This window comes from Taeniopygia guttata, chromosome 21 (assembly GCF_048771995.1).
Source record: "Taeniopygia guttata chromosome 21, bTaeGut7.mat, whole genome shotgun sequence".
Lineage (NCBI taxonomy): Eukaryota > Metazoa > Chordata > Aves > Passeriformes > Estrildidae > Taeniopygia > Taeniopygia guttata.
In genome coordinates, this window is record NC_133046.1 from 5,867,305 (window position 1) to 5,894,043 (window position 26,739).

Below are 26,739 nucleotides of genomic sequence, written 5' to 3' on the forward strand. Positions count from 1 at the left end.
ACTGGGAATCAGTCACTGGGAATTACACTGGGAATCACTGGGAATCAGTCACTGGGAATCACCGGGAATGACACTGGGAATTACACTGGGAACCACTGGGAATCACCGTGAGTCACCAGGAATCACTGGGAATCACTGGGAATCAGTCACTGGGAACCACTGGGAATCAGTCACTGGGAATTACACTGGGAACCACTGGGAATTACACTGGGAATCACTGGGAACCACCGGGAATTACACTGGGAACCACCGGGAATTACACCGGGAACCACTGGGAACCACTGGGAATCAGTCACTGGGAATCACTGGGAATCAGTCACTGGGAACTACTGGGAATTAGTCACTGGGAATCACTGGGAATCAATCATTGTGAATTACTGGGAATCAATCAGTGGGAATCAATTAGTGGGAATGAATCAATGGGAATCACTGGGAATCAGTCACGGGGAATCAATCACCAGGAATCAATCCCTGGAATCACTGGGAATCAGTCACTGGGAATCAATCAGTGGGAATCAATCCCTGGAATCACTGCTAATCATTCACTGGGAATCAATCCCTGAGAATCAATCAATAGGAATCCCTGGGAATCAATCAATGGGAATCACTGGGAATCAACCACTGGGAATCAATCACTGGGAATCAATCACCAGGAATCAATCCCTGGAATCCCTGTGAATCAGTCACTGGGAATCAATGCCTGGAATCCCTGGGAATCAATCACTGGGAATCATTCCCTGGAATCACTGGGAATCAATCAGTGGGAATCAATCAGTGGGAATCAAGCTCTGGAGTCACTGGGAATCAATCACTGGGAATCAATCCCTGGAATCACTGGGAATCAATCACTGGGAATCAATCCCTGGGAATCAATCAATGGGAATCCCTGGGAATCAATCAATGGGAATCACTGGGAATCAATCTCTGGAATCACTGGGAATCAATCATTGGGAATCAATCACTGGGAATCAATCACTGGGAATCAGTCATTGGGAATCAGTCACTGGGAATCAATCAGTGGGAATCAATCCCTGGAATCACTGGGAATCAATCACCAGGAATCAATCCCGGGAATCCCTGTGAATCAATCCCAGGAATCAGCCACCCCCACCCGGCCGCTCAGCCGCAACACCCACTAAATTCCACCACCAACCACTAACCCCGACCCCCCAAAATCCCGTCGTGACCCAACCCTGGGCAGGGAGACCCTGGGGCTGGAAAAGCAGCAGCTGGAGGCACGGGGAGCACCGGGATGGATGTGGGGCACCCCCAGTTGGCACCTACCATGTGGGGCACCCCCAGTTGGCACCTACCATGTGGGGCACCCCCAGTTGGCACCTACCATGTGGGGCACGTCCGAGTCCCGCTGCAGCGTCCCGTAGCCCGGGCACGGGGCCCCCAGCAGCCGGCTGCTGTCTGCAAATCCAGCAGAAACACGGAGCAGGGTCAGCCCAGGGGGTGGTTGGGGCCATCCCGCCGGGATCGCTGCCCCCTCATCCCCCCCGGCATGTGACGGTCACGGGGACCCGCCGGAGCGGCCCCCGGAATTGTGGCTGGCGTTGTCCCCGAGCTCAGCGGGCACGGGAAGGCAGCCCTGACACTTTTCCAGCTTGTTCGTTCCTTGTTTTCTCCCTGGGTTTGCTCCTGGCTGCTGAAAAATTGGCATTTCCCAGTTTTAGCCGTGCTCCAATTAACGTCGGACTCTGCTGAGCCCCAAAGCGCAGCCTTGGGAATTGGGATCAGGGATCATCCCTGGGATCTCCCCAGGTGGGATCTCAACCATCGCCCTACGTGCCTGAAGCTGAATTTGCTCATTCCCTAAATCCAGGATGGATTAAGAGTCACTGAGCCTGCTCATTCCCTAAATCCAGGATGGATTACCTGAGCCTGCTCATTCCCCAAATCCAGGATGGATTACCTGAGCCTGCTCATTCCCCAAATCCAGGATGGATTATGAGTCACTGAGCCTGCTCATTCCCCAAATCCAGGATGGAATTCCTGAGCCTGCTCATTCCCTAAATCCAGGATGGATTATGACTCACTGAGCCTGCTCATTCCCTAAATCCAGGATGGATTATGACTCACTGAGCCTGCTCATTCCCTAAATCCAGGATGGATTATGACTCACTGAGCCTGCTCATTTCCTAAATCCAGGATGGATTACCTGAGCCTGCTCATTCCCCAAATCCAGGATGGAATTCCTGAACCTGCTCATTCCCCAAATCCAGGATGGATTATGAGTCCCTGAGCCTGCTCATTCCCCAAATCCAGGATGGATTAAGAGTCATTGAGCCTGCTCAATCCCTAAATCCAGGATGGATTACCTGAGCCTGCTCATTCCCTAAATCCAGGATGGATCATGAGTCACTGAACCTGCTCATTCCCCAAATCCAGGATGGAATTCCTGAGCCTGCTCATTCCCCAAATCCAGGATGGAATTCCTGAACCTGTTCATTCCCCAAATCCAGGATGGATTACCTGAGCCTGCTCATTCCCCAAATCCAGGATGGATTACAAATCCCTGATCCTGCTCATTCCCTAAATCCAGGATGGATTACAATCACAGCATTCCCAAGGCTGGGATGTCCCAGCAGCAGCGGGAGGTGACACGTGGCACCAGCACAGAGCCGGGAGCTGTTCCCACTCCTGGAACACGTGGATATTTCCTGCCTGGGCCAGGGCTGAGTTTCCAGGAGGGCACCGAGACCAGCTCAAGGATTTAGACTGGAAAAACCGCCCTGGCTGGATTCCTGCTGCTCCCTGTCCTCGCAGGGGACAGAAGCTGTTCATTAAAACCATTCCCTGTTTTTGGTGATCCCGGTGTGGGGGATCCATCTCCAGTGTTGCTCCACCGGATAAATTTGGAGGGGGGAAACTGGGGGATGAGCCTGAGGGGCGGTTCAGTAAAACAAAAGCTGTCCCAGAAACCAAGAAAAGGAAAGGAGGAGTCAGCGACAGCGTCCAACGCTGCAAAAATTGGGAATTCCAGCTCCAGGAGCGCTGCCCTTCCCAAGGGCAGGACAAAGCACAGGGCAGGGGGCACAAGGGCTTTTCCCGGGATCTGCAGGAGCGGGGAAAACTATCCAAACAACCTGAAATCAGCCCAGTTCCCCTTCCCGGAGCCTCTGGGCAGTGGGAAGCCCGGCCCGTCCCTCTCCTTATGGAACTATCCTGGATTTTCTTGATCCTAAAGCAACAAATCCTCGGGGGGAACCGAGCGGCTCCGCACAGCCCCGTTCCGGGGGGATTCCAGCCCTGTTCCCGGGGGATTCCAGCCCCGTTCTGGGGGGATTCCAGCCCCGTTCCAGTGGGATTCCAGCCCCGTTCCAGTGGGATTCCAGCCCCATTCTGGGGGGATTCCCAAAGCTCGGCAGGTGAGGAAAGCCCCGGCACAGACTCACCCCACAGCATCTGCTCCTGGTGGGGTGGGATGGCCGGGATGGGGTCGGGATAGGTGGGATTGGTGAGGATGGGGCCGGGAAAGGTAGGATAGGTTGGGATGGGGCTGGGAAAGGTGGGATCGGTGAGGATGGGGTTGGGAAAGGTGGGATCGGACTGGATGGGGTCGGAAAGGTGGGATCAGTTGGGATGGGGCCAGGAAAGGTGGGATCAATCGATCGGCTGGGCTGGGATCGGTCAGGAAAGGTGGGGTGGGTCGGGATGGGGTTGGTCAGGATGGGACCAGTTGGGCTGGGATCGGCTGGGCTGGGATCAGTCGGGATGGTGTCCGTCGGGATGGGATCGGTCGGGATGGGATCGGTCAGGACGGGATAGGTCAGGATGGGATCAATCGGGATGGGATCGGTCGGAATGGGATTGGGAAAGGTGGGATGGATCGGGATGGGGTCGGTCGGGCTGGGGTTGGTCAGGATGGGATCAGTAGGGCTGGGATCGGCCGGGCTGGGATCAGTCGGGATGGGGTCGGGAAAGGTGGGATCCGTCGGGATGGGACCAGCAGCGCCGCCATCCCCGCCACCCCCGCGGCCGTGTCCGGGCGGATCCGCAGCGGAGCGGCCGCACCGCAGTCCAGCCCCGAGGCCACTCCTCGTCGGCAAACAGGGCGCGGGGGCTCCTGGATCTCCTTCCCCACCCCCGATCCCGGGAATTCCCCGAGCCCTGCACAGAGCTCTGCTCCCTGCTTCCCTCTCCGCCACCAACACCGGGATTAGCAGCAGGATAAGGAAATTTGGGAAGAGGCTGCTCTGGATGCTCCCACAGCCACTGCACATCCCGACAGGGGGGGGAACCCTCGGATCTGGAGCGCAGAGCCGGAAGGGATCCAAGATTTGGATCGGGATCCAACACCTGGATGGGGATCAGCTGGGAGTGCCGGGTGCTTGGAGAGTCCTTGGGCAGCACCATCTGTCTGTCCATCCATCCACGGATCCATGCCTTCATCCATCCCTTTATCCATCCATCCATCCATCCATCATCCATGATCCATCCATCCATCATCCATCCATCCATCATCCATCCATCATCCATCCATCCATCATCCATCCATCATCCATCATCCATCCATCCATCCATCCATCCATCATCCATCCATCATCCATCCATCCATCATCCATCCATCATCCATCCATCATCCATCCATCCATCATCCATCCATCATCCATCCATCCATCCATCCATCCATCCATCATCCATCCATCCATCATCCATCCATCATCCATTCATCCATCCATCATCCATCCATCATCCATCATCCATCCATCCATCATCCATCCATGGATCCCACAGAACCAATCCCAGTGGGACAGGGACACTCTGCCCTTCCTTCATCCATGAAAAAACCCCGGGATTGCTCCGGGATGGGATCTGAGGGGTGACGGGTCCTTCCTGACCCCAAACCCAACCCCATTCCCCACCATCCCCATGGGAGAGGGACGGAGCGTTCCCAAATTCTGGGTGGGATCCACCCGTGGAAGCAGCTCTGGGGGGCCAGGGGGATCCGGCTGTGGGGTTTGGGGGTTCTGGAGAATTTGGGGTTTGGGGGGTTTGGGGTTTGGAGAGTTTGGGATTTAGGGAGTTTGGGGTTTGGAAAGTTTGGGGTTTGGAGAGTTTGGGGACTGGGGAGTTTGGGGCTTGGAGAATTTGGGGCTTTGGGGATTGGGAGAGTTTGGGGTTTGGGGGGTTTGGAAAGTTTGGGGGGTTTGGGCTTTTGGGGGTTTGGGGGGTTTGGAAAGTTTGGGATTTGCTGAGTTTGGGGTTTGGGGGGTTTGGGGAGTTTGGGGTTTGGAGGGTTTGGGGTTTGGAGGGTTGGGAGAGTTTGGGGATTGGAGAATTTGGGGTTTTGGGGATTAGGAGAGTTTGGGGTTTTGGGGGGTTTGGGGGGTTTGGAAAGTTTGGGGTTTGGAGAGTTTAGGGACTGGGGAGTTTGGGGATTGGAGAATTTGGGGTTTGGAGAGTTTGGGGTTTGGGGTTTTGGGGATTGGGAGAGTTTGGGGTTTTGGGGGGTTTGGGGATTGGGGAGTTTGGGGATTGGGGAGTTTGGGGCTTGGTGAATTTAGGGTTTGGGGAATTGGGAGAGTTTGGGGTTTTGGGGGGTTTGGAGAGTTTAGGGTTTGGAGAATTTGGGGCTTGGGGAATTGGGAGAGTTTGGGGTTTGGAGGGTTTGGAGAATTTGGGGTTTAGAGAGTTTGGGGTTTGGGGGGTTAGACGGGTTTGCAGGTTTTGGGGGATTTGGGAGGGTTTGGGGGGTGGGATGGGTTTGAGAGTTTTGGGGTTTGGGGGATTTGGGGTTTGGGGGGGTTGGATGGGTCTGAGAGTTTTGGGGTTTGGACAGTTTGGGGAGTTTGGGGGTTTATGGGGTTTGGAGGCTTTGGGGTTTAGGGGATTTGGGGGATTTGGACAGTTTGGGGTTGGAGGGGTTTGCAGGTTTTGGGGGAAAGCGGGAAAGCAAATGGGATAAAAAGGGGAAATGAGGCAAAGTAAAAAAAGGGAAATGAAGTGGGATATAAAGGGAAGTGGAGCAAAATAAAAAAGGGAAGTGGAGCCCAATAAAGTGACATAGAGGAGAAACGGAACAAAATAAAAAAGCAAAATGATGTGAAATAAAAGAGAAACGGAACATTAAAAGTGAAATAAAGCAAAAAAGATAAAGCAAAATGAATTGGGGTAAAAAGAAGGAGAAAAATGAAAATAAATCAAAATAAAGGAAAAAAAAATAAAGAGGAATGAAGTAAAAAAACTAACAAAACAAAAGAAAAAAGCAAAACAAAGCACAATTGAAAAGCAGAAAAAACAAAGTTAAGAAACGAAACTACAGCAAAATAACGATGCCAAATGTAAAATAAAGAAGTGAAAGTAAAAAACCAAGCCACAAAATAAGCAAAATAAGGAAGCAAAAAAGCAAAATAAGATTAAATGAAGTCAAATAAAGCGGAATAATAAAGTTAATTAAAGTAAAATAACAAAGCAAATTGTAAATGCTACATTTTTAAAAATGGCAAGAGAATAAAGCAAAATTTAAAAAAATAAAGCAAAATAAGGCACATTTAAAAAGCAAAATTTTAGAAGGCAAAATAATACAGCGAAATCGATGGGAATGAATGGGAATCAATGGGAATGAATGGGAATACATGGGGACAAACGGGAATAAATGGGAATACATGGAGATAAACGGGAATAAATGGGGATAAACGGGAATAAATGGGAATAAACTGGAATAAATGGGAATAAATGGGAATAAATGGGAATAAACGGGAATAAATGGGGAAAAACGGGAATAAATGGGAATACATGGGGATAAAGGGGAATAAATGGGAATAAATGGGGATAAAGGGGAATAAATGGGGATAAACGGGAATAAATGGAATAAATGGGACCGGAGCCGCAGCGGTCCCGCCCCCCCGCGCTGGGCTGGAGCGGCCCCGGCGGCCCCCGGCGGCGCTTTTGGGCTCCGACAGGCTCCGGGCGTTCAGGGGATCCCGATCCCATTCCCGGTCCCGATCCCATTCCCGATCCCGATCCCATTCCCGGTCCCGATCCCATTCCCGGTGCCGGTTCCTGACCTGAGCTCATGGCGCGGCCCCGCGGCCCCCGCGCCGCCGGAAGGGGCGGGCCCGGAACCCCGGGGCATGCTGGGAGTTGGAGTCTGCACCCAAAAACCGGGCCCGGAGCCCCGGGGGATGCTGGGAGTTGGAGTCCGCACCCCAAAACCGGGCCCGGAACCCCGGGGCATGCTGGGAGTTGGAGTCCGTACCCCAACACCAGGCCCGGAACCCCGGGGCATGCTGGGAGTTGGAGTCTGCACCCAAAACCCGGGCCCGGAACCCCGGGGGATGCTGGGAGTTGGAGTCCGCACCCGACACCGGGCCCGGAACCCCGGGGCATGCTGGGAGTTGGAGTCTGCACCCCAAAATCGGGTGTGGCGCCCCAAAATTGGGTGTGACACCCCAAAATGACGGCGTGGCACCCCGGGGGATGCTGGGAATTGGAGTCCGCACCCCAAAATCGGGCCCGGAACCCCGGGGGATGCTGGGAGTTGGAGTCCGCACCCCAAAATTGGATGTGATGCCCCAAACCGGGGTGTGGCACCCCAAAAACGGGGTGGGACATCCAAAAATTGGGTCTGACACCCCAAAACCGGGGTGTGACATCCCAAAATCAGAATGTGGCACCCCTGGGGGATGCTGGGAATTGGAGTCTGCACCTAAAACTGGGTGTGACACCCCAAAATCAGGGTGGGACATCCCAAAATCAGGGTGTGACACCCCAAAACCAGAGTGTGACACCCCAAAATTGGGTGTGACACCCCAAAATGATGGTGTGGCACCCCGGGGGATGCTGGGAATTGGAGTCCACACCCCAAAATCGGGTATGACGGCCCAAAACCGGGGTGTGACACCCCAAAAAACAGGGTGGGACACCCCAGGGGATACTGGGAGTTGGAATCTGCACCCCAAAACTGGGTGTGATGCCCCAAAATTGGGTGTGATACCCCAAAATCAGGGTGTGGCACTCCAGGGGATGCTGGGAATTGGAGTCCGCACCCTAAAAGCGGGTGTGAAACACCAAAACCGGGTGTGACACCCCAAAATTGGGTGTGACACCCCAAAATTGGGTGTGACACCCCAAAATTGGGTGTGACACCCCAAAATCAGGGTGTGACACCCCAAAATCAGGGTGGGACACCTCAAAATTGGGTGTGACACCCCAAAATTGGGTGTGGCACCCCGGGAGTGGCGCCCCTGTGACCCCATTTCTGGGGGGTTTGAATTATTCCGGCCAAAATCGGGAATTCAGCAGCAAAGCCGGAGCGGCTCCAAACCGGGTAAAAAATACCGGGGAAAAAAAAGGAAAATTCACCTTTAAAAAATCCCATTTTCCTGGGATTTGGAATAAAACCGGGATTCCATGGGGTCAGAGAGGACACCTCGTTCCTGGTGCATCTGGAGGTAAAAAAAATTCACTTTTTTTGGGGAAAAGAGGAAGAGCCACCCCTAAAAACCCCAATTTTCTCAGGATTTGGAGTAGAAATCAGGAATACACAGCAGGATCCCATGGGGTGGGAGAGGACACCTCGTTCCTGGTGGATCTGGAGGAAAAAAAATCACTTTTTTGGGGAAAATAGGAGACAGGACACAGGTGGATCTGGAGGTATAAAAATGCACTTTTTTGGGGGAAAAGAGGAGAAGGAGAGGACACCTCACTCCGGGTGGATCTGGAGGTAAAAAAAAATTCACTTTTTTGGGGGAAAAGAGGAAGAGCCACTCCTAAAAACCCCAATTTTCTCAGGATTTGGAGTAGAAATCAGGAACACACAGCAGGGTCCCACAGGGTGGGAGAGGACACCTCACTCCTGGTGCATCTGGAGGTAAAAAAATTCACTTTTTTTGGAGGAAAAGAGGAAGAGCCACCCCTAAAAACCCCAATTTTCTCAGGATTTGGAGTAGAAATCGGGAATAGAAACCAGGATCCCACAGGGTGGGAGAGGACACCTTATTCCTGGTGGATCTGGAGGTAAAAAAATTCACTTTTTTTTTGGGAAAAGAGGAGAAGGAGAGGACACCTCACTCCAGGTGGATCTGGAGGTATAAAAATTCACTTTTTTGGGGGGGAAAGGAGGAAGAGCCACCCCTAAAAATCCCAATTTTCTCAGGATTTGGAGTAGAAATTGGGAATACACACCAGGGTCCCACGGGGTGGGAGAGGACACCTCGTTCCTGGTGCATCTGGAGGAAAAAAAATTCACTTTTTTTTTGGGAAAAGAGGAGAAGGAGAGGACACCTCATTCCTGGTGGATCTGGAGGTATAAAAATTCACTTTTTTTGGGGGGAAAGGAGGAAGATCCACCCCTAAAAACCCCAATTTTCTCAGGATTTGGAGTAGAACTCGGGAATAGAAACCAGGAACCTCCCAGCCCTGAGAGCTCTGGGATGGCAAAACTCTCCATGAAAAGGGATTTAATTAATAAATGAGAAATAAATGAGGAATAAAAGATGGAGCCTGAGCTGTTCCTTACAGCCTTTATTGCAGGGGAACGCCTGAGGGTCACTCTGGGTCACTCCAGGGTCACTCTGGGTCACTCTGGGTCACTCTGGGTCACTCCAGGGTCACTCTGGGTCACTCAGGGTCACTCCAGGGTCACTCGGGGTCACTCCGGGTCACCTCAGGGTCACTCAGGGTCACTCCAGGGTCACTCAGGGTCACTCCAGGGTCACTCTGGGTCACTCCAGGGTCACTCTGGGTCACTCCAGGGTTACTCCAGGGTCACTCTGGGTCACTCCAGGGTCACTCAGGGTCACTCCAAGGTCACTCTGGGTCACTCCAGGATCACTCCAGGGTCACTCTGGGTCACTCCAAGGTCACTCCAGGGTCACTCAGGGTCACTCAGCCCTCAGGCAGTCGCTGCTTTCTGCTTGTAGGTCGCCATCATCTTCTTGATCTCGGCGATGGCTTTGCCGGGGTTCAGCCCCTGTGGGAGAGGTTGGTCAGAGTCTGGGGGGGCCGGAGCTCCTCTCTCCCCTCCTTCCTCCCCTTCCCCTTCCCCTTCCCTCCCTCTCCATCCCTTCCCCTCCCTCTCCATCCCTTCCCTCCCTCCTCCTCGTCCCAGCTGTAACAAACTCCCAAATCTGCTGCTATTCCACCGTTTTCCTCCTAAAATTTGGAATTCAGTTGATATTCTCCCTCCTTTCACACCCAGGGACGTCACAGCTGTAATAAACTCCCAAATCTGCTGCTATTCCACATTTTCCTCCCTAAAATCTGGAATTCAGCTGATATTCTCCTTCCTTTCAAACCCAGGGAGGTCCCAGCTGTAATAAACTCCCAAATCTGCTGCTATTCCACCTTTTTCCTCCTAAAATTTGGAATTCAGCTGATATTCTCCCTGCTTTCAAACCCAGGGAGGTCACAGGATGGTAAATCAGCTGCTATTCCACATTTTTCCCCCAAAAACCTGGAATTCAGTTGATATTCTCCTTCCTTTCACATCCAGGGAGGTGACAGCTGTAATAAACTCCCAAATCTGCTGCTATTCCACCTTTTCCTCCCTAAAAACTGGAATTCAGCTGATATTCTCCTTCCTTCCAAACCCAGGGAGGTCACAGGATGGGTCACAGCTGTAACAAACTCCCAAATCTGCTGCTATTCCACCTTTTTCCTCCTAAAATTTGGAATTCAGCTGATATTCTCCTTCCTTTCACATCCAGGGAGGTCACAGCTGTAATAAACTCCCAAATCTGCTGCTATTCCACCTTTTTCCTCCTGAAATTTGGAATTCAGTTGATATTCTCCCCCCTTTCAAACCCTGGGAGGTCACAGCTGTAATAAACTCCCAAATTTGCTGCTACCCCACTTTTTTATCCCCTAAAAGCTGGAATTTGGCTGATATTTTCCCTCCTTTCTGTGCTGGCAGACCACAGGACGGACTGAACTTGCAGCAAACTCACAAATGTGCTGCTATTGATAAAAATGTTCATTAGAGGAGCTGCTCAACATCTCTTTTTTTCCCTAAAAATCCGAGTCCAGCCTGGCATGAACCTTCCTTTCCAGCCTGGGAATTCCAGAGGGTCCAGCCTCACTTTGGGGCCAGAATGGGAATTCCAGAGGCTCCAGCCTCACTTTGGGGTCAGACTGGGAATTCCAGAGGGTCCAGCCTCACTTTGGGGTCAGACTGGGAATTCCAGGGGCTCCAGGGGCAGCTCTGCCCCTTCCCAGCCTCAGTTTCCCCGGGAAGAGCAGCCCAGCCCGGAGCAGGACGCGGAGCTGGAGTTCCCCTCCTGCCCCTGGAGCCAAACTCTCCCTTTGGGATCTGGGCTTTGATGGGGATCAAAGGGAGATCCAGGACACAATTCCAGGTTTTTCTGGCTGTCTGGATCTCCAGCCTGGCTCCGGGGCTGTGGGGTTTTCCTGCTCTGGGATGATGGGAGCTGTGGGAAATCTCCACAGGAAAAGCTCAGGAATTCCCTGGAGCTCTCCTGGCAGGGCCCCGCTCCCAAATCCTGCGGTCAGAGGAGGAAAAGCTGATCCCAGCTCCAGGTGTCCCCAGTTTGGGGAAACTGAGGCCTAAAAGGATCTTTTCCTGTGGAAACCACCAGGAATTCCAGAAAAGACACGGAACAGGCAGCCGGGGAGGAGGAGGGATGGGGACAGGCAGTGACAGCACGAGGGGACACGGCTGGAACTGACAGAGGGGAGGTTTGGGGGGATTTTGGGGTAAATCCCTCCCTGTGAGCGTGGATGGAATTCCCAGAGAAGCTGTGGCTGCTCCTAAGGCCAGCATGGATGGGGTTGGAGCACCCTGGGACATGGGAGGGTGGCCCTGCCATGGGATGAGATGGGACTTTCGGGTCCCTTCCAATCCCAACCACTCTGGGATTCCAGGTGCTGGTGTGGGTGGGAAATTGGGGTGAATTCCTCCCTGTCAGGGATGGAATTCCCAGAGAGGCCATGTCCTGCTGCCATGGAACAGGGCTGGCACTGCCACCGTGACCTGGCTGCTCCCTCCATGGCAGCCTGTGCCCCGTGACCCCCATGTCATGTCCCCCCGTGCCCCATATCCCCCCATGTCCCCCCATGCCCCATGTCCCCCCATATCCCCCTGTGCCCCATGTCCCCCCGTGTCTCTCCATGCCCCATGTCCCCCTTGTCCCCCCATGCCCCATGTCCCCCTGTGTCCCCCATGTCCCCCCATGCCCCATGTCTCCCCCGTGTCCCCAAATGCCCCATGTCCCCCCATGTCCCCCCATGCCCCATGTCCTCTGTCCCCCCATGTCCCCCCATGCCCCATGTCCCCCCTTGTCCCCCCATGCCCCATCTCCCCTGTGTCCCCCCTTGTCCCTCCATGTCCCCTTGTGTCCCCCCATGCCTCATGTGCCCCGTGTCCCCCATGTCCCCCTGTGTCCCCGCATGTCCCATGTCCCCCATGTCCCCCCATGTCCCCCTGTGTCCCCCCGTGCCCCATGTCCCCCTGTGCTCCATGTCCCCCCATGCCCCATGTCCCCCCGTCCCATGTCCCCCCCATGCCCCATATCCCCCCATGCCCCATGTCCCCCGTGTCCCCCCGTGTCCCCAAATGCCCCGTGTCCTCCATGTCCCCCTGTGTCCCCCGTGTCCCCCTATGCCCCATGTCCCCCCATGTCCCCCCTGTCCCATGTCCCCCATGTTCCCCATATCCCCCCAAGTCCCCTGATGCCCCATGTCTCCCCATGTCCCCGTGTCCCCCATGTCCTCCATGCCCCATGTCCCCCCACGTCCCCCCATGCCCCCCTGTGCCCCTTGTCCCCCCATGTCCCATGTCCCCCTTGTCCCCCCATGCCCCATGTCCCCCATGTCCCTCCCATGCCCCATATCCCCCCATGCCCCATGTCCCCCCATGTCCCCCGTGTCCCCCTATGGCCCATGTCCCCCCTGTCCCCCCGTGTCCCCGTACCTTGGGGCAGGTGCGGGTGCAGTTCATGATGGTGTGGCAGCGGTACAGGGAGAAGGGATCCTGCAGCTGCGCCAGCCGCTCCTCCGTGAACTCATCGCGGGAGTCGATCATCCAGCGGTACGCCTGGGGACAGGGACACTGCTGGGGACACTGCTGGGGACAGGGACACTGCTGGGACACTGCTGGGACACTGCTGGGGACAGTGCTGGGACAGGGACACTGCTGGGGACTGCTGGGGACAGTGCTGGGGACAGGGACACTGCTGGGACACTGCTGGGGACATTGCTGGGACAGGGACACTGCTGGGACAGGGACACTGCTGGGACAGTGCTGGGGACAGGGACAGGGCTGGGACACTGCTGGGACACTGCTGGGACAGGGACACTGCTGGGCCACTGCTGGGACAGGGACACTGCTGGGACAGTGCTGGGACACTGCTGGGACAGGGACACTGCTGGGACACTGCTGGGGACAGGGACACTGCTGGGGACAGGGACACTGCTGGGACAGGGACACTGCTGGGACAGTGACTGGGACACTGCTGGGACAGTGCTGTGACACTGCTGGGGACAGTGCTGGGACAGGGACACGGCTGGGGACACAGCTGGGGACAGTGCTGGGGACACTGCTGGGACACTGCTGGGGACTGCTGGGACACTGCTGGGACAGGGACACTGCTGGGACAGGGACACTACTGGGGACACTGCTGGGGACATTGCTGGGACAGGGACAGTGCTGGGGACTGCTGGGGACAGGGACACTGCTGGGGACTGCTGGGGACACTGCTGGGACAGGGACACTGCTGGGGACAGGGACACTGCTGTGACACTGCTGGGACACTGCTAGGACAGTGCTGGGACACTGCTGGGACAGTGCTGGGACAGGGACACTGCTCGGACAGGGACACAGTGCTGGGACACTGCTATATAAAATATAAATATATATAAAATATATTTATTATTTATATATATAAAATATAAAAAATTTATATTTTGTGTTTTTCACATCCTACGCTGCATTAGTGCCCAGCTCTGAACCCCACTCTGGCTGAATCCCGTGGGAATGTGATACCTGAGGATTTTATATTTTGTGTTTTTCACATCCTGCACCCCCTCAGTGCCCAGCTCTGAGCCTGGAACTCAGAGACACCCCCAGCCTCAGCCACTGAGAAGTACAAACAAAATCACTCGTGGGGCAGCAAACTGGGGGTTAATGAGTTAATCATCAGAGCATTAACCCCTGATAGGTAAATGGGGTTAAAAATTTATAATTGCCTGAAAAACTTGTGCCCATCATCCATTTTGGGTGCAACCTCAGAGGCTCCAGATGGAACAGCCACTTTTCTCTCTGAACCTTGCCTGGCCCCTGCTCTGGGCATTGACACCAGCCAGGTGACACCAGCCAGGTGACATCAGCCAGGTGACACCGGCCAGGTGACAAAGGCTCCATCCTCACCTGCATGAGCACGGCGGGGCCCAGGTACTTGTCCCCGTTCCACCAGTAGCTGGGACAGCTGGTGCTGCAGCAGGCACACAGGATGCACTCGTAGAGCCCGTCCTGCAAGGGAGGGGACACAGCAGGTTGTCACTGCGGGGCTGGTGACACAGGGGATACACCCCTGTCCTCACACAGCAGCTCCCAACAAGCCCAACCCTCCTGGATGGGGCCCAGGAGCTGCCCCCGTGGTCCCCCCGTGGTCCTCGTGGTCCCCCCATGGTCCTCGTGGTCCCCCCGTGGTCCTTGTGGTCCCCCCATGGTCCTTGTGGTCCCCCCACCATGGTCCTCGTGGTCCCCCCGTGGTCCTCGTGGCCCCCTCCCCTCCCAGGTTATTCCAGGGTTCCAGGAGCCACACGATGAACCAGGATCTGGGACAGCAGGGGAAGGGCATGGCCTGGAGAGGAAGGGGAAGCTGCTGGGTCCTCCTGCTCTCCCAACCTCGGGTTCTCCTGCTCTTCCATGTCAGTTCTCCTGCTCTCCCAGCCTTGGGTTCTCCTGCTTTCCTAACCTTGGGTTCTCCTGTTCTCCCTCTTCAGATTCCAGCACTCCCACCTCAGGTTGTCCTCCATCCCTGCCTCAGTTCTCCTGCTCTCCCACCTTGGTTCTCCTGCTCTTCCACTAAGGTTCTCCTGCACTTCTGCCAAGGTTCTCCTGCATTTCCACCTCAGGTTCTCCTGCTCTCCCAACCTTGGGGTCTCCTCCATCCCACCTCGGTTCTCCTGCTCTCCCACCAAGGTTCTCCTGCTCTCCCATCTCAGGTTCTCCTCCATCCCACCTCAGGTTCTCCTGCACTCCCAACCTTGGGTTTTCTTGCTCTCCCACCTCGGTTTCCTGCTCTCCCACCTCAGCTCTCCTACTCTCCCACCTCGGTTCTCCTCCATCCCTGCCTCAGGTTGTCCTGCACTCCCAACCTTGGGTTCCTGCTCTCCCACCTCAGCTCTGCTGCTCTCCCACCTCGGTTCTCCCCCATCCCACCTTGGGTTCTCCTCCATCCCTGCCTCGGGTTCCTGCACTGCCAACCTTGGTTCTCCTGCACTCCCACCTCAGGTTCACCTCCATCCCACCTCAGTTCTGCTGCACTTCCACCTGAGGTTCTCCTGCTCTCCCACCTCAGTTCTCCTCCATCTCTGCCTTGGGTTCTCCTGCACTCCTACCTCAGGTTCTTCTCCATCCCACCTCAGGTTCTCCTGCACTCCCACCCTTGGGTTTTCTTGCTCTCCCACCTCGGTTTCCTGCTCTCCCACCTCAGCTCTCCTCCATCCCACCTCGGGCTCTCCTCCATCCCACCTCGGCTCTCCTCCATCCCTGCCTCAGGTTCCTGCACTCCCACCTTGGGTTCCTGTATTCCCACCTTGGCTCTCCTCCATCCCACCTGGGCTCTCCTCCATCCCACCTCCTCCCAGCCCGTCCTGGCAGGGATTTGTCCCCAGCAGCCCATCCAGGTGTGCTCAGCAGGAAGGGAGGGCAAAGTCTGCCTGGCAGCCCCGGGGCACAGCCTGTCCTTGAGGGCACCCCTGGCACGGGAACGGGGCTGGTCCTGGATTAACTCCCCCTTTTCATGGGCAGCTTTCTCTCCAGACACAGGAGAGAAACACACACTGCTCTCCCACCTCTCCCTGAGATGGGAGAGCAGGAGAACCTCCTCGTGGCCCAGCAACTTCTCCCAGGCAGAGACAGAGCCCAGCCTGGCTTAATTCACATTCCTGAAAGTATTTCTGGGATAAAAGTTTGAGTTCAGGGAGATTCAGAACTCCCAGCAGCTCCGAACAAGCTTTGGGAAGAGCTGCCCAAAGCTCCCTCTCCTCTCTCCAAATCCAGCTTTTAACTGCACCACTCCAAACACTCGAGGATCTAAAGGAATCCTTCAGCCAAACCCAAGTTCCTCCTGCACACAGGCTGATCCCAAAGGGAGAGGAATTCCAGCAAAGGGATCCAGAGCCATTTTCCAGGTGTGGCTTCTGGGTTTCCTGGTTGCCACCTGGCTGAGAAGGGGACTCTGAGGGCAGGGAAAGTCCCTTCAGAGATGGAAGTGGTGCAGGAGAACAAACTGCAGCCTCTGGACAGAGATTCCTGCAGCTTGTCCATCCCTGGGGCTGCTCAGGTGTCACACTGGGGACACCTGCAGCGCTTCCCTGAACCCCCTTTGCTCAGCCTCCCTTCCTGCTGCTCACATCCACCTCTGCCTCCCCAAAACGGAGATTTGGTGCCTCCACAGCAGAGCAGGGACAGGCTGAGCTCGGAATCCTGGAATGCTGGATCCATCCTGGCAGCTCAGGGGAAAAATCCCTCCTGATCTGCTGCCAATCCCTGGGGCAGCCAGGGAAATCCACCCAAACCCTGGCCACACCACCAGCCTTGAAGGAGCTGTTCCTCATCCACCCTCAAAAAAATCCCCTCAAAATCCCCCCTGCTCAACACAGACACCCCAAATCTCACACTCTGGCTTCTCCCAAATTTCCAGGCTGCAAACCCCCAGCCTCTCCCCACTGGAATGCTCCAGCCTGGAACCTGCAGAGTGCTCCCAGCAGCAGGAATTCCACAGGGGAATGGGATGGGGGGTGGGAATGGGATCAGAGCCCCCACCCTGGCAACACTGTGGGACCGGGAAGGGCTCAGCTGTGTCCCCGGGCTGCCCTGGGAGGGGTGTCAGCACTGAAATTGCAGTGACCAGTTTCTGGCGGTCCTCTATGGACTGCAGGTACTGCTGCTTGCCCTCCTGGGACTCGTCCTTCTTCTTCAGGTAGGGCTGGATGGATTTGTACTGGGCGTAGAAGTTACTCAGGTCCTGGGGCAGGAAAGCACAGGGATCTGGTTATGGGGAGAATCAGGGAACATCCCCAGCTGGATCCACCCCAAATCCCACCCTGCTGTCCAAACCCTGTGGCCCCACCCTGAGGGGCAGAGCCTCTTCCCAAAATCCCACCCAAATCCCCTCCTGGCACAGCTTCACACCTGAATTCACACCTGAAAAGCCGAGCAGGAGGTGCCATTCCCTCCCCAGACCTGCCACATTCCGGGCCAGCACAGCTTTAGTCACTGGGACCCACCCAAGGCACTCGTGAGCCCTGACCCTGACCTTGGTGGCAGCTGCCACACCCTGGTCCCAGCCCAGGGTGTCCCCTGGCCCTGCACTCACCGGAACCAGGTCCTTCACCACGTACATGTGAGGCAGGGGGTAGATTTTGGTGACTTTGCTGAGGTCACTGTCGATTTTTTTGATGCAGGCCAGGGTGTTGCCACCAGCGATGTTCATGGCGCAGGAGCCGCAGATCCCTGAGGGGGGAAAAGCAGAGCCAAGTGTGGGATTCTCCCTTCTGGCCCCAAAAATCCCCCTGGGATGTCCTGGGGTGTGGGAATCCAGAGATTCCCTCTGGCTGCCCTGGCAGGTCTGGGACCCTGTAATTGCTGGGTTTGGAAAAGGAATCTTGGGATTCATGTCTAGAGGAAAGAAAAAATACATCCTTTTAAACACAGTATTCCCTGGTACAGGGGGAGTTTGAAAGTTTCTGAGGGATTTTGGGAATGCTGCATTAGAAGTCAGTACGAGCAATAAAAAAATAAATCCAGTTTCTGGGTTTGGAAAAGGAATCACAGCATTGATGTCTTGAGGAAAGAACAAATCTATACATCTGGATACAGTCAGTATTCCAAAGTATTTCCAAAGTTTCTGAGGGATTTTGGCAACGCTGGATTAGAAATCAGCATTAGAAATATGCAAATACAGCATTTCTGGGGTTGGAAAGGGAATCTTGGGATTCATATCTAGAGGAAAACACACACATGTGGGAATCCAGAGCTTCCCTCTGGCTGCCCTGGGACCCTGGCAGGGGTCAGAACCCCCCTGGACAGAGCCCCCAGAGACACTGTCTGTGATCTCTGTCCATGGAAAAGAGTTTTCAATCTTACAGGATCAATTACCAGCTCTGAGTGTTTGATATAAGTAATAATTAAGTGTGGCACAGGTGCAAAAGTAAAATTTTAGGTTTCTGGATGAGGGGTCCAAAGGGGACAAGATGAAGGAAATTGGGTGTGCCTTGTCCTTTTTCTCCTTCTTCATGCCCTCCATGTTTCACTGTGGTGTTGGCATTTTTCTGTTGGTTCAGGCTGGGGACACACTGTCCAACGGAGGTGACAGATATTGGCACGTTATTGTAAATCCAGCACAGGTAGTTTGTGGTATTTAATGTTTGTACCATCCCACTGAGGGCAGAGCCCCACACGCTGCCCTGCAGGACAGAGCTGCGGCAGGGCAGCAGAACATGTTAGAGATAAACAGAATAAACAACCTTGAAACCAGCACAAATTATGACTTCTTTGGCAGTGGGGCAGAAAGACAGAGACTTTCTACAACCTCAGAATCATCAACGCCTCAGATTCCAACACTGGGGAAACTCTACTCGGCTCTTCCCAATCTACCAGGATCCCAAAAAACCTGTTCCCAACCTGACAGCTCTTGGAAAACCCCTTCCCAACCCACCAGGGTCCTCACCCATCTCAGAAAACCTCCTGGAAAGGCTCTTCCCAACCTTCTGGAATCCTCACTTACCCCAAAAAATCTCTTCTCACCGCACCAGGGTCCTCACCCGTCCCAGAAAACCTCGTCACAGGTTCTGGAAAAGCTTTTTCCCGCTCCTCCAGAGGCCTCACCCATCCCAAAAATCCCCTCTTGTTCTATCAGTGTCCTCACCTGCCCTGGAAAACCTCTTCCCAACCTGCCAGGGTCCCAAAAAACCTCTCCCCAGTCCACCAGACTCCCCAAAAAAACCCTCCTGCTCCAGCAGGGTCTTCATCACCCCACAAATACCCCAGGTGAGAAGAAGGCCAGAATTTGCCACTGGGGCTGGACATTTTTTAACTTCAGCAAGGATCAACCACAGGAGCTGCTGCTTCCATCAGCACAAAACCCCAATTTTCCACGGGGCAGCTCCTTCCCCAGCAGCAAATGAGGGGGCTTGGGTGTGATCTGGGGAGGGGAGAACATCCAGCCTTGCTCTCAGGCTTGGGGTGTAAAGTGTGAGGTGTAATAAAATAAATAAAAAATATTTAAAAAAAATAAATAAAAAATGAAACCCACACTGGAATGTGCCCAGGAGGTTTGGGAATCTCCAGAGAGGGAGATGTGGCACTGTCCAACCTTTTCTGCCCCTAAAAGCCCCAGGTCAGCCTGGTTTTGTCCTTCCTTTCTGTGCTGGGAGGTCACAGGACAGATCCAAGCTGCAGTAAACCCACAAATATGCTGCTACTCATAAGATTAGCTGCCAGAGGAGGTGCTAATCCCCCCGTTTTTTCCCCTAATCCCCCCCTTTTTTCCCCTAAAACCTGGAATCCAGGCTGACACCGCTCTTCCTCTCACACCCTTGGAGGTGACAGGATGGATCCAAGTGACAGCAAACTCACACACCCTCATAAACCTCACTCTACCCTTTTATCCCTCTAAAAGCTGGAGTTCCACTCCAGGGAAAGAACTTTTTTTCTGAAGGTTCAGCTGGAATTTTTGTGTTTTAATGGATTTTTTTTTTTAATTTGTAGCTGCTGCTCCTTGTCCTGTCTCTGGGCAACACTGGGAAGGGTCTGGCACCATCCCCTGGCACTCAATGGAAATATCTGTAAGGACTGACAGGATCCCCTCTCAGCCACAGCCTCTCCTCACAAAAGGGGAATAAAACAGCCCAAACCATCCCAAAATTCAGGAATTTAACCCCATTCCCCCAGGCAGGAGCCCCCTCCCCTTGTGCCCGTTCCCAGGGCACAAACTGCCCTCCCAAAGGTGACAGGAGGCAGCACAAAAACAGACAGGAGGGGCACAAAAATAGCCCAACAAAGGGATGAAATGACACCTCTGAGGGTGTCCCAGCCCCTGCAGTGCCACGAGGTTTTCCTCCCACTGTGGAAAGGCTCCCAGGCATTTTCCAGGCCACGGGGTGGAACCAGCCCGGCCTGAAAACCCGGCGAGAATATTCGGGGCAAAGTTCTGCCTGTCTGGGAGCCCAGCTCCGTGTGGAATTCCTGCCCTGCCGTGCAGATTCCAGGGGAAAAGGTGCCTCGGGAGCGCTGCTTTCCATTCACAGCCCAGACAAAACATCCCCAGGCACCGCCTGCCCTCAGACTGCCCCTGCCTGCAGACCCACCTGGTTCATGCAGAGTCATTCCAGCCAGGAATGCAATCCCACAGCCCAGAAGGACCCTAATCCTGAGTCATTCCAGCCAGGAATGCAATCCCACAGCTCAGAAGGACCCTAATCCCGAGTCATTCCAGCCAGGAATGCAATCCCACAGCCCAGCAGGACCCTGATCCTGAGTCATTCCAGCCAGGAATGCAATCCCACAGCCCAGCGTGACCCGTGACTCAGGAGTTTTTCCCAGGGGAAGTCTGAGAGCAGCCCCAGAGCAGATTTGGGAGCAGCCACAACCCCAAATCACCAGTGCCCTTTTCCGCAATCCACCCCTGCCCTCGGCCAAAGGGCCAAGGAGAAGATTCCTGGAGCTGTTCCTCGAAGTCCCGAGTGCTCTCTCTCCCAGTTCTCCCAGTTTGATGCCCACAGCAGCACTGGCACAGCCCTGCCCTCTCAGCCTCGCCGCTGGAATCTCTCCCTGACCTCCCCACGCACGGGGAGGCAGCACAGGAACCAGACTGGGAGAGAAACTGGAACAACTGGGAGCTGTGGAAGGAATTACTGGAGCTGGCAGCTCAGAGCTGTGTCATTACACCCTGGGAGCACCAACTCCAGCTTTACTCCTTGGTTCATTTGGGTGTTTTATCCCCACAGGTGGAGGAGAGAGGCTCTGAGTTTGATTCCTTGGTGCACTCGGGTGTTTTATCCCCACAGTGAAAGGGGAAGGGTTCTGAGGAGTTTTACTCCTCGGTGTTTTATCCTCATGGGTGGAAGAGGAGGGGTTCTGAGGAGTGCGACCCCTTGGGTGTTTTATCCCCATAGTGGAAGGGTTCTGAGCAGTTCTACTCCCTGGTTAATTTGGGTGTTTTAAACCCAGAAGTGAGAGGAGAGAGGCTCTGAGTTTTACTCCTTGGTGTTTTATCCCCACAGTGGAAGGGGAGAGGTTCTGAGCAGTTTTACTCCCTGGTTTGGATGTTTCATCCCTAGAAGTGAGAGGAGTTCTGAGCAGTTTTACTCCTTGGTTTATTTGGGTGTTTTATCCCCACAGGTGGAGGAGAGAGGTTCTGAGTTTGATTCCTTGGTTCACTCGTGTGTTTTATCCCCACAGTGGAAGGGGAAGGGTTCTGAGGAGTTTTACTCCCTGGTTCATTTGGGTGTTTTAAACCCAGAAGTGAGAGGAGAGGGGCTCTGAGCAGTTTTACTCCTTGGTGTTTTATCCCCATGGGAGGGAAATGAAAGGTTCTGAGGAGTTTTACTCCTTGCTGTTTTACCCCCACAGGTGGGAGATGAAGGGTTCTGAGGAGTGTGTCTCTTTGCTGTTTTATCCCCACGGGAGGTAGAGGAGCTGTTCTGAGCTCTCTGGGTCCCACAGCGTCCCAAGGGCATTCCAGGTGGGAATGTGCTGTCCTTACCCTCCCTGCAGGACCTGCGGAAGGTCAGCGTGGAGTCCATCTCGTTCTTGATCTTGATCAGGGCATCGAGCACCATGGGCCCACACCTGTGGCAGAAACCCCAAATCACCGACCCTGCAGAGCCCCCAGGGCAGGGTCTGCCCCCTGCACCCACGCTCAGCAGCACCTGGAGGGGTTTTCACCCATTCCCACTAATTCTGTGTGCACCCCAGGGGCCAAGCAGGGTCCCTCAGGGACAATTTCTGACATTTTACACCCAGGGCAACACCCAGGGATTATTCACTGGGGCAAAACCACACCAAAAACGGAGCTGTGCCTCCTCTGGGGTTTGAGTAGGGGCTGGGTGGGAGTGGGAGCTCCTGGAAGGGTTTGGGGTGGATTCCTCTTGGAGGAGCTCCTGGAAGGGTTTGGGGTGGATCCTATGGGAAGGGTTTGGGGTGGATTCCTCTGGAGGAGCTCCTGGAAGGGTTTGGGGTGGATTCCTCTTGGAGGAACTCCTGGAAGGGTTTGGGGTGAAGCCTGTGGGAAGGGTTTGGGGTGGATTCCTCTGGAGGAGCCCTTGGGAAGAGTTTGGGGTGGATCCCTCGGGAAGGGTTTGGGGTAGATCCTTCTGGAGAAGCTCCTGGGAAGGGTCTGGGGTGGATTTCTTTGGAGCACCTCCTGGAAGGGTTTGGGGTGGATTCCTCTGGAGGAGCTCCTGGAAGGGTTTGGGGTGGATTCCTCTTGGAGGAACTCCTGGAGGGGTTTGGGGTGGATCCCTCTGGAGGAGCCCTTGGGAAGAGTTTGGGGTAGATTCTTTGGGAAAGGTCTGGGGTGGATTCCTTTGGAGCAGCTCCTGGAAGGGTTTGGGGTGGATTCCTCTGGAGGAACTCCTGGGAAGGGTTTGGGGTGGATCTCTCTGGAGCAGCTCAGGGAAATCCAGGCCCAGCATCCACAGGGAGGTTTCTGAGCCCCTTCCCAGGATCCCAGGGAAGCAGGAGCTGCTCTGGGAGAGCACAGCCAGGTGTGGATAAACCATGGGAAGGGTGGATAGAGCTCCCACCAACTCTCCCTGGGAATTGTGAGCTGCACGTGGAATTCCCTTCCAGAATACACAATTCCAGACCAGGCTGGGCTGGAGGGACCTTCTCATTCCATTCCCAGGGGCAGGGACACCTTCCTCTATCCCAGCTGACTCCAAGCCCCATCCAGCCTGGCCTGGGGACACTGACAGGGATCTGGGAATTCTCTGGGAATTCTGTGCCAGCCTCATGGGGAAGAAATCCTTCCCAGTATCCCATCCGAACCTCACCCAGGGAAGAATTCCTTCCCAATATCCCACCCAAACCTCTCCTCTTTCAGTTCAAACCCTGTTCCTGACACCTGCCAGGCCCCCACCTGGCTTTGGGAAAAGCTGCTCTCCCTCTTCTTTGGCAGCCCCCAAACTTCCCAAATAAATCAAGTTTATTAAAGCCACCAGCACCTCTTTAACCCACCCCAGGGATGGTCCAGAAATGTGGAAAATCTGCTTTTTCCTGGGATAACACCCATGGTGCCTGTGAAAAATCTGCTTCCCTGGAGCCGGGATTGCTCCCAGCCCCATTCCCAAGGGACACCCACTTGTTCAGGTCCACCTCGTAGGTCTGCATGCGGGGCTTGTCCCCGGCCTTGTCGGGGTCCCATCTGTAGATGGCGAATTTCTTCAGCCGGGGCGCTGCTGCTGCCGTCTGCGCCTGCCGCAGCACCTGGATCCAGGGAAAAGGGAAAAACAGCCTCAGATCCTGGGAAAAACAGTCTCAGATCCCATCCTGGATCCAGGGAAAAACAGCCTCAGATCCTGGGAAAAACAGCCTCAGATCCAGGGAAAAACAGCCTCAGATCCTGGGAAAAACAGCCTCAGATCCGGGGAAAAACAGCCTCAGATCCCACCCTGGATCCAGGGAAAAACAGCCTCAGATCCCACCCTGGATCCAGGGAAAAACAGCCTCAGATCCCACCCTGGATCCTGGGAAAAACAGCCTCAGATCCAGGGAAAAACAGCCTCAGATCCCACCCTGGATCCGGGGAAAAACAGCCTCAGATCCCACCCTGGATCCAGGGAAAAAGAGCTTCAGATCCCACCCTGGATCCTGGGAAAAACAGCCTCAAATCCCACCCTGGATCCGGGGTTCCAAATCCCACAGCCCCTCTCCCACTGACCCTATTCCTTCCCAAATCCCACAGCCCCACTCCCACTGACCCTATTCCTTCCCAAATCCCACAGACCACTCCACCCACTGCCCCTATTCCCTTGTACCCACCCCATTTTCCCATGAACTCTTCCCAGATTTTACCACACCCCAGTCCCCCTCCAGCCCCCCTGGCCCCTCTGGAACTTTCCCACTGCCCACCCCAAATCCCGCACAGCCCCTTCCAGATCCCACAACTCTCTCTCTCCCACCCTTTCACCCTGCCCACCCCAATTCCCTCTTCCAGATCCCACAGGCTCTCTCCAGCCCCCTCCCCACAGCTCCTTCCTCCTCTTCTCCCACCACTCTTCCCACCTTGGACCTCATCTCCTCCTGCCCATCCCCAATTCCCACACAGACCCTTCCAGACCCTCACTCAATTCCAGACCCACACTCAATTCCAGACCCCACAAAAAATTCCAGACCCACACTCAATTCCAGACCCCACATTCCAATTCCAGACCCCTCACTCAATTCCAGGTCCCACAGTCCAATTCCAGACCCACACTCCAATTCCAGACCCCACACTCCAATTCCAGACCCCACACTCCAATTCCAGACCCCACACTCCAATTCCAGACCCCACACTCCAATTCCAGACCCCACACTCCAATTCCAGACCCTCACTCCAATTCCAGACCCACACTCAATTCCAGACCCCTCACTCAATTCCAGACCCCTCACTCAATTCCAGACCCCTCACTCAATTCCAGACCCCTCACTCAATTCCAGACCCCAATTCCAATTCCAAACCTTCACTCAATTCCAGACTCACACTCCATTTCCAAACCCTCACTCCAATTCCAGACCCCACACTCCAATTCCAGACCCACACTCAATTCCAGACCCTCACTCAATTCCAGACCCTCACTCCAATTCCTGATCCTACACTCAGTTCCAGACCCTACACTCAATTCCAGACCGAAAAGTCATTTCCAGACCCCTCACTCAATTCCAGGTCCCACAGTCCAATTCCAGACCCCTAACTCCAATTCCAGACCCCAAACTGCAACTCCAGACCCCAAACTGCAACTCCAGACCCCACAGTCAATTCCAAACCCGCACTCAATTCCAGACCCCAAACTCCAACTCCAGACCCTCACTCCATTTCCAAACCCTCACTCCAATTCCAGACCCACACTCAACTCCAAACCCCTCACTCCATCCCCAGCCCCCTCCCCACCTCTCCCTCTCCCCCTCACCTCACCGCCCTTCCCTTCCCCGCCCACCCCGGACCCCTGCAGCCCGCGGCCGCCTCTGCCGCGCTTCCCCTGCCTCCCCGGCCAGCCGCGGCCCCTCACCGCCCGCGGCCCGGCCCGCAGCAGCCGCGCGGGGACTCGGCTCCTCAAGGAGACTCCGACCGCGGCCGCCGCCATCTTGGCGCTGCGCAGTTCCGCCCGCCCGGCCCGCCCCGCCGCCGCCATGTTGCGGCGCTGGCGGGAAGGCGCGCCCGCCATTTTGTGTGTGGCGGCGCCCTCAGGACAGGCGCCATCTTGGGTGTGGCGCTTTTCATCCCCCGCCTCAGGGGTGAAATTCCCAAAATTGGAATTTGGGGCGCTTTTTTTTTCGCTTTTTGGGCTTTCTTTATCTTTATAACCCACCTCAAGCCAGGCACCTGCCAGCGCTGCTTCATTTTGAGGGTGTTTCACGTGTTTAGGGTATCAGGGACAGACAAGCGCGTCACCCTCGACAACCGGGACACGGCAGAGTGGCAGGGCAGGATGCCTAAATTCCCCCTTTTCTTTTCTAATTCCCCTTTTTCTTTCCTAATTCCCCCTTTTCTTTCCTAATTCCCCCTTTTCTTTCCTAATTCCCCATTTTTCTTTCCTAATTCCCCTTTTTTCTTTCCTTATTCCCCCTCTCTTTCCTAAATCCCCCTCGTTTTCTCTCCGTTAATGTGAAAAAACACCAATCACTTGCTTTTTAAAATTTTAAAAGTTTAATAATAATAAAATGGTTATAAAAATAATACTGTTAGAATAATAAGGTTTAGCGTTAGGACAATTACAAGACAATAAAAAGCAAAGAATTACGGACATCTGGATGGTCTCGTACACTAAGTCATGAAAAACATACCTTGTGAACAAAGGAATAACCCTTAAACCAATAAATTTGTTGCATATTCATATATCCTTCATGGTTATGCATACATTCTATTTAAAACAAGAAACTCTCTCTGTTGTATGTCAACTATTCTTTTAATCCCCATGGTGTCTTCAAGTCTGAGCAAGGCCTGAAGAAATTAGTTTCTTCTGATAAGAAGCCATAAATTCCTCTCCTTTGGAAGATTTAGGTGTTCCTCGAAGTGAGAATCTCATTCCCAAAAAAAAAAACTTCCCCACATACATAGTCTCTATTTTAACATTATGTTGTAACCCAAAACTATATTTAACACACTACTTAAGAGAATAAATACAGCATAACTTTCTAACATTGCACATGTAATATTCATTGTAATATTTGTGAAAAGTCAATCATAACATATGCATTTTTCACGTCGGGGACAGACACCAAGCACGTCACCATCAGCAACTGGGAAACGGCGGAATGGCAAGGCAGGACACCTAAATTCCCCTTTTTCTTTCCTAATTCCACATTTTTCCTTCCTCAATTCCCCTTGTTTTCTCTCC

At 54.3% G+C, this 26,739-nt stretch overlaps 2 protein-coding genes and 1 long non-coding RNA gene across 8 annotated transcripts in view; 1 reads left to right on the top strand and 2 right to left on the bottom strand.

Annotated features, from left to right (window-relative positions):
- Positions 1 to 7,096, bottom strand: part of ATP13A2 (ATPase cation transporting 13A2) — a 32,648-nt gene extending 25,552 nt beyond the window's left edge. The window contains exons 1-2 of one of the 2 annotated variants that reach the window (XM_032752154.3): positions 7,017 to 7,096; positions 1,343 to 1,416 (exon numbers count right to left, since the gene is read on the bottom strand). In XM_032752154.3, the coding sequence (XP_032608045.3) occupies positions 1,343 to 1,416; positions 7,017 to 7,026 (84 nt within the window). In that variant the 5' untranslated portion in view covers positions 7,027 to 7,096. Of the gene's footprint in view, positions 1 to 1,342; positions 1,417 to 3,401; positions 3,481 to 7,016 lie in introns of those variants that run through there. The other variant, XM_032752153.3, reaches the window with a different exon arrangement.
- A 2,363-nt stretch (positions 7,097 to 9,459) lies between these two features.
- On the bottom strand, positions 9,460 to 25,559 carry SDHB (succinate dehydrogenase complex iron sulfur subunit B). Of its 5 annotated transcripts, none has more exons than XR_012051678.1 (10): positions 25,411 to 25,559; positions 23,502 to 23,626; positions 21,903 to 21,988; positions 17,514 to 17,650; positions 17,046 to 17,162; positions 14,336 to 14,437; positions 12,881 to 13,003; positions 9,812 to 9,922; positions 9,616 to 9,652; positions 9,460 to 9,552 (listed from the first exon to the last, which is right to left on the bottom strand). XR_012051678.1 is itself a non-coding variant. In XM_072917375.1 (9 exons), exons 1-8 carry the CDS (start codon positions 25,531 to 25,533, stop codon positions 9,845 to 9,847), a joined length of 891 nt encoding a protein of 296 aa, XP_072773476.1. In that variant the 5' UTR covers positions 25,534 to 25,559; the 3' UTR covers positions 9,460 to 9,652; positions 9,832 to 9,844. The 5 variants fall into 5 exon arrangements, 3 of the variants coding, with proteins under 3 accessions (XP_072773476.1, XP_072773475.1, XP_072773474.1); XR_012051679.1 differs by having other exon boundaries at positions 9,460 to 9,573; XM_072917375.1 differs by having other exon boundaries at positions 9,460 to 9,652; positions 9,832 to 9,922.
- On the top strand, positions 9,642 to 9,892 carry LOC140680415 (uncharacterized). Its single transcript, XR_012051680.1, has 2 exons — positions 9,642 to 9,747; positions 9,832 to 9,892. It is a non-coding gene; the product is annotated as an uncharacterized lncRNA (long non-coding RNA).
- Positions 25,560 to 26,739: the final 1,180 nt, after the last annotated feature.

Coding starts and splice junctions, on each gene's coding strand:
- SDHB (XM_072917375.1), bottom strand. CDS start 25,533: ATGGCGGCGGCGGGGCGGGCCGGGCGGGCGGAACTGCGCAGCGCCAAG. Junction 17,651..21,902: donor CCGCAGGTCCTGCAGGGAGG/GTAAGGACAGCA, acceptor TTCCCCCCTCAG/GGATCTGCGGCTCCTGCGCC. Junction 9,923..12,880: donor GCACCCGCACCTGCCCCAAG/GTACGGGGACAC, acceptor CCTCTCCCACAG/GGGCTGAACCCCGGCAAAGC.